This window comes from Crocodylus siamensis, chromosome 10 (assembly GCF_052110815.1).
Source record: "Crocodylus siamensis isolate JL-2025a chromosome 10, ASM5211081v1, whole genome shotgun sequence".
Taxonomy (NCBI): Eukaryota; Metazoa; Chordata; order Crocodylia; family Crocodylidae; genus Crocodylus; species Crocodylus siamensis.
Window position 1 is genome coordinate 72,288,067 of NC_143404.1, and position 14,767 is coordinate 72,302,833.

Consider the following 14,767-nt stretch of genomic DNA (forward strand, 5'->3'; position numbering starts at 1 on the left):
CTGTCACAATAACAGCAACCAGGTATGCTCTTGAGAAACCTCTTCCAGCCTGGCTGGTACCGGGGCTGCAACACAGGGTTCATTTTGACAGGTCAGGACTGCAGAATTTACCCTGCAAAAAGCAGCTTTCATCCCACCCCTAAATACCACCGGGGTGAACAGCACCGTACCTAGGCTCGTGGTGGCCCCGGGAGAACTGCTAGTGTTGAGCCCCCCTTTGCCAGAGATAATGATAATAATTTTATTTAAAATAATTACTTTTTTTCACTATTTTCGGGTCCCCTTTCTGTCTGGGGCAGCCGCCCAGTTGAGGAACTTTGGGTCAAGAAACTACCGTGCATCTACAGGAAAGCCAGGCCCTATATTTGGTGCCTTTGGGGCTTTAGGAAGTTCACTCCCAGGCACGGGCGAAGTGGGCGGCTGAAAGAAGAGGCACGACCCCCGGGCTCTGGCTTGCCCCTCTCACCCACAGAGCCACGGACACAGCACGAGCTTTGGGAAAAGGAATGAATATTGAGGCAAGAGTGAGACGAATGTGGCATTAGGCTTCATGACAATACATCAGAAGAAATGAAAACCTTTCCTTTGTAAACCGCGCTCTTTCCCTTGGTTTCCCTGATAATATGTTTTTAGGGAGGATTTTGAACACCTGAGCTGGTTGGAAGGCAGAAAACCATTGCTACCACTTTTAGCCATTCTCTCCCCATCCACCTTCAATAAGCACTTAAGTATCACCTTGAGTTTTCAAGCCACCGAGCACATTATCGAGAGCCCAATGAGGCCCTTACAGCTAGGGCTCCATGGGCTGCAGAGGGAACGGGGTTTAGGGCTGCTAGCAGGCCAGCCTTGACTCCAGCCCTGCGAAGCAGGCAGAGAAACACAGAGGTGCCCCTAAACCACCCAGTGATCCCGTGAGAGCACCGCGGGAGTCGCTCTCGGCGCACTGGACTGCGTTGCTTCTCTAACCTGAACGTCTGTTGTACTTTTTGCCCCATAAATACTTGCTCAGCGGAGGCTGGGGGTGCAATTTCTCCATGGCAGAGAGCAGCAGGGACATTTCCCTTCACTAGCAATATGGGAGCTCAGCTCTCACGGGAAGCCGGCTGCTTCAACCTTGTGGCAGGGGAGCTGGGGCTAGAAGAGGAGTTCAAGCCTGGGCTTTGACCTTGACCTTGACCTATTTTCTCTCCACACCTCTGGAGAGCAGGCTAGCAGCCAGGCCTGCTGGCATGGAGGGAACAGGAAATGAAAGGCAAGTCCTGCTCTCCGGCCTGCAGAGAGATTTAGGGAAGGTAGTGGCTGTTTGGGAAGTTTCTTGGTCGTGGCTGGAAAGGAGGTGGTGCACAGGGCAGGGAGAAGGAAATAGGGGCTGGAGGCTGCTACGCAGGGTCGCTTCTTCGCAAAGCTCCGCTTCAGCTCAGTTCCGCTGCCTGGAAGGGCTGGTTCACCTGGGTTCCTGCTTTGCCCCAGGCTTTTGGGGCAGGTGAAAGGCGGCGTCATTGCACTGTGCGATGCACAGAGGCTGCATGCAAGCTGGTGAAAGGAAACTGAGGCAGCAGCGGCTCCTGACAGCGCTGGGGTAAGTGTCTCGTGCTCTCAGCCCTGTGTGCAACGGCATCGGCGTTGGCTGGTGGCAAGACGGGAGCGGGGCACCGGATGAGGGTGCAGACTGAGTCAGAGGCGCTGACATATTCATCACTCCGGGCTTCGGGACACCCTTAGCTGCTGGGAAGGGGCTTGACACCCGGTCCTCGGTGAGAGGAGCTGATGTGGCCCAGCGAGGAGAGACCTGGACTGGGAGGTCTGCCACTGCACGATGCTGCCGACCTCCTTTGCAATGTCCTTTAACACTTCCAGATGAAAAGGGCTATGTCACAGCTAATTATTACAGTGTGCGGTGGCATTTGTTGGCCACTTGTTTCAGGACTGTGACCATTTCAACCCTACTAGGGTTTGGCATCTGAAATGTGAGTTGTCAGCAGGGATGGATGGCTTGTTTTACTGGATTTTTTTTTTTGGCTAAAAAAAAAATAGATCTGCTGTGGTGGGTGGGGTATCTTAGTTCTGCAGTTGCCTTCTTTAAAATGTCGTTTGAGTCTTGCTTCAGACTCTCCTTTTGGCATGGGACAGATACAACGAACGGAAAGAACTGTTTGCAATCCCATTGACTTTAAATTCTTGATAATCCAGAAGGGAGCCTAAAAAACTGCCAAACGATTTCCTTTCTACCATACAGCTGTAGCAGGGAGCCCTTTTAGAAATGCCTCCTCTTCAAAGTGCGCTACCTAACAGCCACAAAGTATTTGGCTATTTCAGTAATGATTGCTACCAGGTGAGGAACCTCATCTAAGCTGGGGGGAAGTGAAAGCAACTTGAACTTGAGCTTATAAAAAGGGTTCCTTGAATATCATCCAGGCAGGACCTGGGCAGATGCACAGTTTCGCATCTCTTGTGATGTCAAAATGAAACTGCTAGGAGAATGTAATGCTGCAATGGTAGCTCGGCTCGGCTCAAGGACAGTGGTAAGCAAAATTAGGTAAAAATTAATTATAAATGATGCCTGTGGCCAAACAAGGTTAGGAAACAGGCCTCAGATGGCACGGCAATCTCAGCTCTGCCCACTGTTCCCAGGCAACTCAGACTATGTGAGTGCCATTATTGGAGGTTCCCCTAGGAGTGGCCGGATGTGCCTGTAGGAAAAGGCTGAGGTCTCTGACATCCATTAAACAGCACTTGGGAACCTTAGCCAGCACCTATTAATGCTAGGACTAAACCTTTTCACTAGGCAGAGATATACCAGGGCCTACTTGCATCCGGCCTGGGTCTTGGCTTGCTGACCACGTACCTCCCCACTGCTTGGTTCTGCGATGCTGGGTGAGCTCTGGGCCCCCAGACACCTACATATATACATAAAATGTTTCTCTTCCACAAAGGACATGCTGGGTTAATGCATGGCATCCCTTTCTTCTTCTCTTCCACTTAATCAGGCAATGCTAGGCCATACACACTAATGCCACCCCCCCCACACACACACACCTCCAGACAAAACAATTAATGCCGCACTTGCATTCAATAAGCTAAATGCCCGCTCCCACCGTCATTGCTAAATTAATTAATGTGGGTCCCAAATCAGGTCCTCTGGTGGGGTGGGACCGAAGTCTGCTGGAAGTCGGGGCAGAGAGCGATGGGCAGTGGAGCTGCTAACTCATTCCCATCATTGCCTCGTTGCGCTTGGCTCATGTTTGGCAGGTTCTTTCCACGCCTGTAAGATGGGCTTAATGGTGGGTTCTTCTGTTGGCTTGGGTTGGGTTGGCCTAATTTTTTCTGTAGTAAGAGCTTAGGTTTCGCACAAGTCGACAGCACTATCCTCTGGAAAAGCTCCCTAGGCAGGCTGGGCAAGCGGAGTCTAGAACGAGCGCGTTGGAAAAATGCAGAACGGTAGCTTGCTACCCTGCCCGAGTGCTCTGGTGGGGTAATCCATCTGCAAATGCCCCTTTCCTAGCTCTGAAACGCTCCCGTGATGTGACGCCACATTTGGTGTGATGACTAAGCCACCACAAGGTAGGCACATGGCAGCCTGGCATCTGACTTTCCTTTACTTCCTGTGGGTTTGCGTGCTGGGACAACAGTATTGAGAGCAAGAGGTAGAAGGTGAAGGAGGAGACCAACCATTACGATCCCCTGCCCTCCCCCTGGGCAATAAGTGGCAGCTGACAGGTTCTAGTTTGGACAGACAGAAGCTTTGCAGGAAGAGGGAAGACTCCAGAGGGGCTGGTTAATTAGGAAGATGAAGCAAAAGATTAACAAAAACGCTGGAGGACCAGACCGGGGTTTTGGCTGCACGAGGCGCTCCGGTGAGAGGCATCGCTTTTTGTGGGGGTGGGGAACAGGAGGCCGAAATAGCAGAAGAGAGTCTTGAGTCAGAAAATAACCGAAGCAAACGTCTCTGCGAAGCAAGGGCGGCAGAGGGGGATTCCCAGGAAAGAGCAGTGAAGTTCAGGGAAGGACCTTGTGACGTCGCCTTTTTTCTAGAAATATACAGGCTGCGTCCCGCCCCCGGTAAGACCAAAAAGGCATCAGTAATGCAGAACGGCCTCTCTCCAGGTAGCTGGCGTCCTGCCTCCCCTGCCAGCCAATGGGCTAGCTGTTTACCTTGAAGAGACAGAGCAGGAGGGAAGCAATTAAACCGCAGCTTTGATTAGGACGCACAGACAGCTGCTTGCGTTAGAAATGCCGGAGCGTCTTGAGCTGTGCTGGCGGTGGCAGAAGCAGGCGTGTTTCTCCACCCCCTGCTCCGTGCTTCCTGGTACAGCAGAAACATGACTGATGCTCTATGTCCCACACAAGCTCAGAGGTAGGAACCAGTTGCTAAGAGACGGGACTGTACTTTCCAGCCCACATCCAGACCTTTGTCACCAGCTCAAGGGCTTTTGCTGGATCAAAACGCACTGTGCAGGTGAGAAAAAGCAGGCAGCCTCCCCCCGCCCCGAGCGGGAGCCCACGGAAAGTCACGCAGTTCCAGTTCAGGGACCAGCTCCGCGGGCATCCGCGCTGGCGACAGGAATAAAGGCCCTGAAGGCATTTCTCTGGGAAGGGGGAGGCGGGCGCGCGCACAGCCATGCAGCAAAGCTACCCGTGAGCGTCACAACGGGAGTGCCCGGCTGCTGGCAGCCGGGCACCGAAGCGGACGGTCCTCATAGCACCCAAACCTCTAGACAAGACGCGGCCTGGATGACACGCCTGGGAACAGGAACCAGGGGATGCGCAGCTTTCTGGGGCTGAGCTGCTCAGCCAAATCATCCCAGGCTGCTAGTCCCCGGCAGAGCATTGCTCGGTCGCTTTTTCTGATGCCTTGGTAAGGCAGATTGGGTGGGTCTCAGACCAAGCCTTAATGGGCAGGATGCCACACCAGCAGTCTCACCAGACAATGCAGGGACCAAACGGGCACCCTCTTCTGCTTAGCAACCATCCTTCCTGGCGAGGGGCAAGAGGGAGGGTAGCTGCCTCTGCTACGCAGAGAGCTCCTTGTCCTTTTGCGCTCTCCAGCTGACACGAAGAGGCGCAGGCAGAAAATATTCCCACTACATTTCTGCATCCTCACTTGCTGAAAAGCCTATGCCATGCTGGGAAAACACGGGCAATCTCTTTTGAACCCAGAGCAGCCAATTGACGTGCCCAGGCTACGCAACAAGGAGAATGCAACTCCGAATCTCTGACACTTGTGTCTGCTCCCCCCCGCCATGCAAAATCTACAGCTAGTTATTTTTAAATAAATTGCTCCTATGTGGTTGGCAACCTCCATAAGAGTGGAAGTCAGCAGTGTTCCCATAAAGACGATGGTGCTGGCCAACAGGTATCTCCCATCGCTACAATCAGCTAATTAGGCAGGACACTGGAACTCGGTGGTGGCTTTGGCCCATCTCAAGGCCATTCTCCAGGGAAGGGGACAGCTAATGTGAGAGCCCGGGAACGTAATTGCTAATTTGCGCTGGAGAAAGGACCCAAAGACAAAGAGAAACAAACACACATTCCCACATCAAAGCAACGCCGACAAGGTTTCATGAAGCTAGAAAGTCACCGCAGCTGGACCAAGGAACCTCCATTCATATCCCATCATACAGCTCTGTGGCTCGCCAGGCATTTGTGTCTCCGCAAGGCAAATTATGCACTGCTCATGTCTGCTCTAATTTGAGACCAAAACCAAAACCCAACGAAATTATATTAGCAAGAGACTTGGGAGCCCTGGGAAACCTCCTCCGTGAAACAAGTTTAGTGGTCCCTGCTGGGCTTTGCTACCAACCTTTAGCAGCGACTGAACCACCTTTTTGCCTAAATTATGCTCACAATTTTGGCTCTCTTTCTGAATTTGTGGCTTGAACACACTCCATCTCCCTCTCCCTTTGCGAATGCCAGAAATAATTTTCACAACTTATGCAATGGCGTTATTGACTGGCGCTGCCTTAGTATTACAACAAACCTTTGCAGAAGCCGTGAGTGTGTCATTGCGGGGGGGAGGGGGTGTTACTTTAAATCCAGGCCAGTCCTGAGCCCCAAATCTGAAAGCAGTATATGTATTTTTTGGTTATGTTCAGATGATAGAATGAAATGGCTTGAGTGGGGAAAAGAAAAGACCCTCTTTGTCTTGGATGCTGTTCCTTATTATGGCCTGCGAGACGCCCTATGGTCTGTGGGATTGTGCAGGGTGTGCAGTTTCGGAGAGGGTCATTAGTTTCTTTAAAACGTGCTCAGGCAGCTGCAGCTGCAGGAACCGGACTGCACAGAAAACTAATGACGGGTTACGGATCCTTTGCCCTCTAAGTTAAAATTCAGCCCCAACTGATGCTAATAACCAAAAACTGTTACTGCCTTTGTGGCTGTGTCGGGGTCCCTGTCGGCTAGGAGTGGGACCAAGTGAGCGTCACAGAACCGCCCGGGTGGGACTAAGGGGCAGTCTTGACACGGAGGCCAGAGACTGAATTGGTCGTGGAAATGGATCTCCTCTAGATGGGATTGTGATGGGTCAGGTGGAGATCCACTCTTTGGAAGTGGCCACCCACGCTGTACCTGTCCTGCAGGTCGGGGACGTCACCTTCCAAGGCACGTGCGAGAAGCCAGAAGTGTTGGTCCAACCTGAACACCTACTACAAGCCACGCCGGCTGCCCAGTGAACTTTAACCAGGAGCACGGAGCACCTTACCAAGACTTGGCACTTCACTAGCGTGACTCTTAGCCCCGAAAGCTCCCCAGGGTAAAAAATGCAATGGGTCCTGTGCAGACACAGAGCTGAATCTGGAAAGCGGCACAGGCCAGCAGACTGGGATCCCATGCGTTTGGTGTACGGGCCTGCGCACCTAGGCAGCATTGCCCCAGTGTGTTGGGTACACCTCTACACGTCAAACCGCCTGTCGATGCAACTCTTTGGGAAGGCAGACTCACAGCACGTCTTCAGGCCCAGGCCCTGCATGGAGGGTGACGCCCCTGAGTGTCATCAGCAGAAAGGTTTTGTGTGAAAGAAATAATTGACCATTTCTCAGCTAATGCCTTGGGACCCCTGAGTCTCCCTGGGAAGCAGAGACAAGCTGAGCTGTTAGCCAGGAGGGTGAACACCTTTGCAGATGAACGTTCTCCAAGGCTGCGGCCACTTGGGTCTTTGGGCACCAAATTATGTTATTCGCAATACTCATGACCAAAACTATGGCCTTTGCTATCCAGTGGACCAGCCTTCTTTGTGCAAATCTAGCTCCCTAGGTCAGTCCCGCCACCCTGGCACAATTCTGTCCAGACCCTGACCCTGACCCTGACCCTAGGTCTTGGTTTTCCTGCATCTCGGCATCACTCGGCTTGCTGTCTCCAGAGGCTATGCAGTATTTGGGCACGCATTATGATCGTAAGATTTTACATGGGGTCTACAGGGCCCTTTCTGCTGTCAGTGAAAGGCCACCAGCAATTCCCCTCTTGGTCTCTCCCCTCTCTTTGTTGTGCTTCACTCAGGGGATCTCGCCGTGCACCTTTCTGACCTGATTTCAGGGAGCCAGTCGAACGGGGCTGTGCTTGTGTGTCAGTGAGACCCTGGCATCCCAAACGTAATCGCCCTTCTTATGACTGTCTGGGACGAGCCCTGGAACCTCACATCAAGGTTTTTTGGGGGGAAGAGGAGATTGGGGAGAGCAAAAAGCAAATGCAGGCAGTGCCGTGCAGCCCTCGCACAGCGCCCAAAGGGTCAGTCTGATGTGAGGCTTTCCCCGGTCTCATCTTGCAGTCTGATTTGACTCACTCTTGTAGCCTGCATCACAGCCTGCCAGAATGAATATATCCTGCCGGGCTGGCCGGTCTTCCCTAGTTGTGACAAGCTCACACCACGCAGGGTGAAGTACAGCATTGATTTAGAGAGTGTGCATAACCACTCCTGCAGCTCACATCCAGACCAAAGTCTAGGTCTAACCTTTCCCTTAGCAGCACCTGGTGCGACCGGGAAATAAATCCGCATCTCCAGTTGTCATTAGCAATGTCATCTCCTGCCCCGCGCGGTATCTCCATCTTGTTGCGTCTTGGGAGGGAAGCCCTGCCCAAATGATGCTCAATACCCAGGACAGGGGAAGCGCGAGACTGTAATGGAAGCTGCCCCGCCACAACCAAATTTTCCTGTGGTGCTGAAGTCAAGTCAGGGGGGCAGGCAGCCAAATGGAGACGAGACGCTGGGGTTCAAGCACGGTTACGCGGGTGGGTCCTACCATCCCAGTAACGTGTGGGCTCGCTCTAAGTCAGAACAGTTGCACGCTTGGAGGGCACACCTAGGCCTTGCACAGTACCCACTGTCCCTGCTGCCCTGGCACACAGAGGTCCCATTGTGTTCAGCATGCTCCGCACAGATTTTTTTTTTTTTTTAAAAAAGCCCCCTGACCTGAAGAATTTATGATCTATCCCAAATGCGAACAGGCCTGTTAAGCCCGTCAGCAAGGTACCCGATCTCCTGTGCCGGCCAGAACCTCGTTTGTGCAGTTTTTGCCACGAGCGCTACGTGTCCTGCGTCTTCAGGACACTGGTCTGGGATCGGGAAATCCGAGCAGACCCTACGCCAGACACCGCTCCGCGCGGCTGTCTCATCCTTCCCGGAGGCCACCATCTGCCATGACCATCACCTAAGGCAGATGCCCCCTTCGCACCGCGCAGCCCCTGGCTTTCCAGCCACCCCAATCTGATTAGGCCGGTTCTAATCAGAGGCCAGGAGGAGGGCAAGGGAAAGTGGCTCTCAACGGGGAGGGGGAAAGGATGGTTAGGTTTTAGCCGCACTTGCTCAGAAAACGCTTCTGCCCAGTAGGAATAAGTGAGGCCGAAAGCAATGCCGATAGTAGCGGTGCTGGCTCTGATCTGAAAAGGAGGGGCCCCAATGCGAGGAGGTACGGTCTCGCCCTCCGCGCAATCTCCAGGGCCTCTGCTCCGTCGTGCGTCCTATTTCCTGTGGCAACCTGCAGATGCAGTGCAGCAGCAGGCAGATCCCCTCCTCCACTCGCCCCGCTGCCTTTGGGCTAGCGCTAGTCCTCGCCCGGGGCCCGAGCCTCAGGACAGTCCCGCGCACGCCGCGCCTCCGACGGGTCCGCTCGGAGCAGGGAGACGGGACGGGATGGGACGGGACGCGCGGGGTCGGATCGCTGAGCTTCACAGCGGGCAGAAAGCAACTGAAACGCCAATCCAGAAGTGTTGGGGAAAAGCAGGGGAATGGAGAGAAACCAGAACGTGCACTTGATGGTTGAGCAGAAAGCTGCTCTCCGCCCCGCGACCTATCTGCCTGCGTGTCCGCGGGGCGGGGCGAAGGAAGTGCGCCCACCTAGACAGAACCAGAGCACCGAAGCCCTGAGCTGCCACCTTTTCGAAGGCCAGCCTCCTCAGGTTATTTTTAAATATCCAGAGATACTCCAAACGAAACAATGCCAACCCCCCCCCCCCCAAAAAAATAAAATAAAATAAAATAAATAAGCAACCCCATCAGCCCAAAACCGTTGGCTGGATTTACAACCTAATAGTTCCTCTTAAGCAACCGAGCAGAAATAATGATCATACAACAGCTGAACAACTTCTGGAAGCCTGGCACCTGGGGGAGGGAGGAGCGGGGATGGGCCCTCCCAGCTCAGTCTTGCCTGTGCCCCCTGCTTTCACTCCAGGCAGGTGTTGCAAGCTCTGGGAAACGGGGTCCCTTTGAGAGCGGAGCTCTGTCCCCAGGGCCGGGCCTGTTTTCTTGTTTGCCTGTCTGGACTCGGGGCGTCTGGTACCGCCGGCCTGCAGGGACTCTGTCATAGGGGGGCTGGACGCGCTCCCGGGCGAAACTTCCCGGTGCGGGAGGCTTCGGGGGATGCTGGTCTGGTTCCAGGGCCCCTGGCGCAGGCCGGGGGGAGGAGGTGTCGCTAATTGAAGGCAGGGTCTAGGGAGTCTGGCGTGGCCTCTCTGGGGTGCCATGACTCTGCAGCATTTGGAAGAGCAGGGCATGTGCACAGAGCAGGCAGCGAGATGGAGGAGACCTGGGGGACCCTGCCGTGGGCTGTGCCGAGGAAGGGGGTGTTCCTTGCCAACTCCAGCGGGTATTTTTGGGGGGGAGGGAAGGGAGGAGGGGTCACAATGGGAGCGTTGTGTGCAAAAGGGCATCTGCAGAAATTTGAAAGGGGTGGGTGGGGGTGTGGAGGGAGAAGGCAGCAGCAGCCTCTGGCCAGGATGGGGGAGAGCTGCCCCTTCCCCCTCCCGAGCAGATGGGAGGTAAATAGTGCCTTGAGAAGCGTTTGCCACAGATGGGCTGCCCTCAATGGCAGCATCCTCCAGCCATCTCCATGACAGAGCCTGTGTGCCATGGAAAACACTGCACCCTCAGAGCAGCGCGGCAGCAGCAGCCGGGCGAGGAGGAGGAGGAGGAGGAGGACGGGGGGGGAGCGGGAGGGGAATGAAAAAAGATGAAAAAAAAGAAGCCCGAGCCCTTCTCTGCCCGCTTCCCGGGGGCGGCCGTCCCCGGGGCGGGCCGGCAGTGCCTCCCCGCGGCCCCGGGGCGGCCGTGGCTCGTCTGCGCCGGCTCGCCCAGGCAGATGGTGCAAAGGACGGGGCGGGGGGAGGGGAGCGGGCTGCGAGCCGCGCCGGGCCGGGCCGGGCACCGCGCACACGCGCCGCCGCGACTCGCCCTGCCCCGCGGCCGCCGAAGTTGCCGGCGCCGGCCCCGGGCAGGCCGGGAACAATGAGGTGCGGGCGGGCGGGGCGCGGAACAATGACTTTCCCGGGACCCCGGGGCGGGGCGGGGCGGGGGCCGGGGCCGGGGCCGGGGCAGGTGCAGGGGGGGGGCGGAGGCGATGCAGCACGGCGCCCCGCGGACACACAGACACGGCACAGACAGACAGCGCGGGGCACGGAGCGCACTAACCGTTCCCGTTTTCACCGGCACATAAACCACCACTTGACCCATCTTCGTCGCCTCCCTGCTGCCGTTGCCCAGGCGGAAGCCCTTGGACCGGACCCAGAACTGGAACTTGCCTTTCTCCCCGCCGGCGCCGGCGCCGGGGCCGGGGCCGGGGCCGGGGCCGGGGCCGCCCTGCAGCACCTCGGCGATGCGCTGGTACTTGCTCCGGGTCACCGTCTTGGTCTTGGCGGAGTCCCCGTAGGTGCGCAGGCACCAGTCGCGGAACTGCCGGCCCAGCTCGCTGTCCCCGGGCCGGCTGCCCCGCAGCAGCAGCGCCCCCGGCTTCGGCATCGCCCGCCCCGGCTCCGGCGCTCCGGCGCTCCGGCTCCGGCTCCGGCTCCGGCGGCGGCGGCGGCTCCTGTCACAGGATCACAGGCGGCGGCGGCGGCGGCTCGGCCCCCTCCTCCTCCTCCCCGCCCCCCCGCCGCGCTTCCCCCCGCCCCCGCTCCTCCGCCCCTCGGCCGCCGCCGCCGCCGCCGCCGCCGCCGCCGCCGCGCCCTCTCGGCGGGATCCCACCTGTTGGAGCCGCCGCAGCCCCCGCCCCGGGCCGCCGGCCCGGCCCGGCCCGGCCCGGCCCGGCGCCGAACAAAGAGCCGCGGCTTCCCGCGAGGGGCGCACGTGTCCCGGCCCGGGGCCCGCCGGCCCGGCCAGATGGCCGGGAACAAAGGTCTGGGCCGGGGCGGCGCGGGACTCAGTTGCCCCGGCTGTGAAATGGGCGCGCCCGCTGGCCAGGCTCGGCAATTGCAAAGGGGCGTTTTCCCCCGAGTGCCCCGCTGCCTCTGGCGGGGAGGGGCCCATACTGAAAGTTGGCCCGGGCCGGGCGGGGCAGAGGGCTGGGGGCCTTGGAGCTCCCCGCGCGCGCGCTTGGCAGCGAGGGGGACCCCGGCCCGCCCGGCGCGTGCAGCCCAGGGGCTTCACCCTGGCATGGGGGGCCCGATCCTGGCACGGGGGCCCGATCCAACCGAAATGGAGCCACTGATTTGGCGCACGGGGCCAAAAGTCTGAGCGTCCCCGCTCGGCGGTAGTTCGTGTGTGGGCAGGCAGCTGACTGCATGGCGGAGGAGGGAAGGGCTGGGGATGGCACTCTCCCCTCTCCCTGACCCTTCGCAGGCCTCGCTGCAGGGCCCGCTCGGATTTGGCTCTCTCAGCTTCCACCCCCACGAACGCCGGGGTCCTGGGAACGGGGTGCAGGACACCTCTCCCCCATCAATAGCCCGTCAGTCTCGCAGCAGAGCTGGGCCCCGACCTCGACGCCCTTCTTGTCCCGCTCTCCTGACCCTGCGATGCTCTGAGCGCTGCGCACGCGGGTGACTTTGCTGAGACAAGGAGGGTCACAGACTTGGGTCCCGCGGCATAAGGAGCCGGGGCTTGCTCCGGCCCGGGCCGAGGGGAGATGTGCGGGGGGCTCGGAGCTGTTCTGCTTCTAGCCGGTAGAGGCCAGTTCACTACATTGCCACCGAAGGCAGGCTCTGCATTCAAGGGTGGGACGAAGGAGCCGGGGCCTGTTGGGACTCACATTTGAGATAGCCGGGAGAGATCGGGCTGGAGAGGAAGGGGGCAGAAGCGGCTTGGATTGGGAGGAGAGTGTGAAGTAGAGAAGGGAAGAGGAAGGAAGAGTCCTCCAGAGGGTCTGGTAAGGTTCAGATAAGCATTAAACGTTGGTGGGGATTGGGAAACGCTGTCCAGGGGTGGTGTAACAGCATCCAAAGGGGATACTTGTGTCTGCACACTTGCAGCTCCTTAAACCAGAGCACCGAGACGCCGTGGTGAAATGCAGAATATGAAGGACGCTGCATGGGTGTCTGCACCGCTGGCCAAGCTCCCCAGATCCTGTCCTCCCGGCGCCAGGCTTAGCATGAACCCGGAGCCCCTTCGCTGGTGGTGCAAAAGGGGTGGGAAGCCTGGGGCACATCACAGCATCTCTGGGGGGGGGGAGGGCTACAAATAAAATGGATGCCCGTTCTAGATTTCAGGGTTGCTGGTCGTACCCGGGATGGTCTAAGGACACGTTTTGTGCCCAAAAGCTTGCAAAGAACTTTTTCCAACTATTGAGTTGGTCTAATAAAAGATATCCCATCTGCCCAGAGAACCTGGCCTGCCTCTGCCCTTTCCAGAGTCAGCCAGCCAGGGAAGCGATCCTTTCCCAAGGTGACAGTGCGGCTGGCAACAACCAGCAGGAAAAAAACGTGGGTATACTTGGGAGTTGGCAACCACTTTTTCCTGCAAAGGGCTTCTTGCCTCTCAAGTCAGACCTGGCGAGAGCACATGGGCTGCCTGCAAAGCACAGAGCATCAAAGCCCAGCTGAGCATGGTGTCGGGAAGCGGCAGGCACAGCAGAGGTGGAGGTTTCCTTTCATCCCTTCCACAAAACGGCTGTGGTAGAAGGTCTGGTGGGACAGGAACAAAGGGGAAATACTGAACCACTGCAGTCCAGCTCTACAGCAGAAGGTGTTTAATTGGGTGGGGAGAAAGGGGCAGCTTGCTTTTCCTTATACACTGAACTGCATAGAGGGGATGCTACAAACAGGGAGCAAACAGTCATCTCCCAGCCCTTCTCACCCACTCCAGAGCATGCTGGCTGTGGAAGCTGGACATTTTCCAGTCAACTGAACTAGTTTGTGATTTATCACTGCCAGATCACGGTTGAGCATCAAACGTAGAGGCTCCATCACCAGGAAGTAGACTAATAAGCATTATTTTTATTTATTATTAATAAACACCCATTTTGCATCATAGACTAACATGGCACTTTGCAGAATATGGAATAAGGTTTAGGCTCTTCTCTGAAGAGCTCGAGCTCCAGTAAAGACAGGGCAGCAATTCAACTGAAGAAGGGCTGGGGGAGATGAACAGGGAGGGTGACATGGCGAAGGTTAGCAAGGCTCGAGGAAGGGTTGCGGGGGGATTTGGAAGGAGAAAGAGCACAAGGATTGGGCGCCATCTGAATAGCAGGGGAAGGCAGCAATGGAAAGGGAAAATTGTAAGGGAAAGGACTGAAGGGGCCGGCACGCTGGCATCATGTCACCACTATCATCATTGCCATTTTCACGGACGGTGCTAAGGAGTTAATTTGCTGTTTGCACTCCTGGTTCTGTGGCCCCGGGGGTGCATGGTGTGATGCAAGCCCGCGACACAGCTCATCCTTGCCCCCGTCCTGCAAACTCCTGCACATGGTCAAGCACATCCCTTGAAACAACGGGTCGCAGCCACGTGGCTGAGCGTAGGCCTAGGACTCTGCAGCACAGCCCTCCTGCCTGGATTTACACTTGGGAGTAGTTTCACACATCTAAGCCGTCCATCAGCTTCAACGACGCTGCTGGCTGGGGAAAGCGATGTGCCTCCGTCGGACAGGCCTGAGCCCTACGGGCTGTGTCCAGCAGCCCCCATCGCTTGTGAGTACCGTTACTCACATGAGTATTTCCACTGAGCCCATAAGAACAGTCACATCCCGTGAGCAAAATTACTCGTGCACAAGTAAGAGCCAGCCTGAATGTGCAGGTCTGCTCAGCAGGACACAGGACCGAAGGGCCCCAAGCAGAGGTGTAGTCCCAGGGCCTCCGAGCCTGTGGTCCTCTGTCGAGCCGGGGCGGCGCGCAGGAGCTCGGTTCTGCCAGGGTAGAGATGGGAAGGCTGCAAAGGAAGGGTTGCAGCGGGGGGGGAGTGACGTGTTTGATTTGCTAGTCAATCAGTCACAGGCTCCTGGAGAGAGAGCCCAGTCGCAATCAGCACTTCGTTTGGGTGGGGTATAGCTGGAACGCAGCAAGATGAACCAGCCCCTGCCCGAGCCGCGTTGTGATGGAAAGACCTTTAATGCTCTTCTCCCAGACAGCAGTCCAC

The 14,767-nt window shown here is 57.0% G+C and overlaps 1 protein-coding gene across 1 annotated transcript in view; it reads right to left on the reverse strand.

The window, feature by feature from the left end:
- The window catches only part of NOL4L (nucleolar protein 4 like), a 66,904-nt gene extending 55,609 nt beyond the window's left edge, over positions 1-11,295 (reverse strand). Inside the window, exon 1 of the mRNA XM_090020843.1 lies at positions 10,895-11,295. Coding sequence (XP_089876969.1) covers positions 10,895-11,221 — 327 coding nt within the window. The 5' untranslated portion in view covers positions 11,222-11,295. The remainder of the gene's footprint in view (positions 1-10,894) is intronic.
- Positions 11,296-14,767: the final 3,472 nt, after the last annotated feature.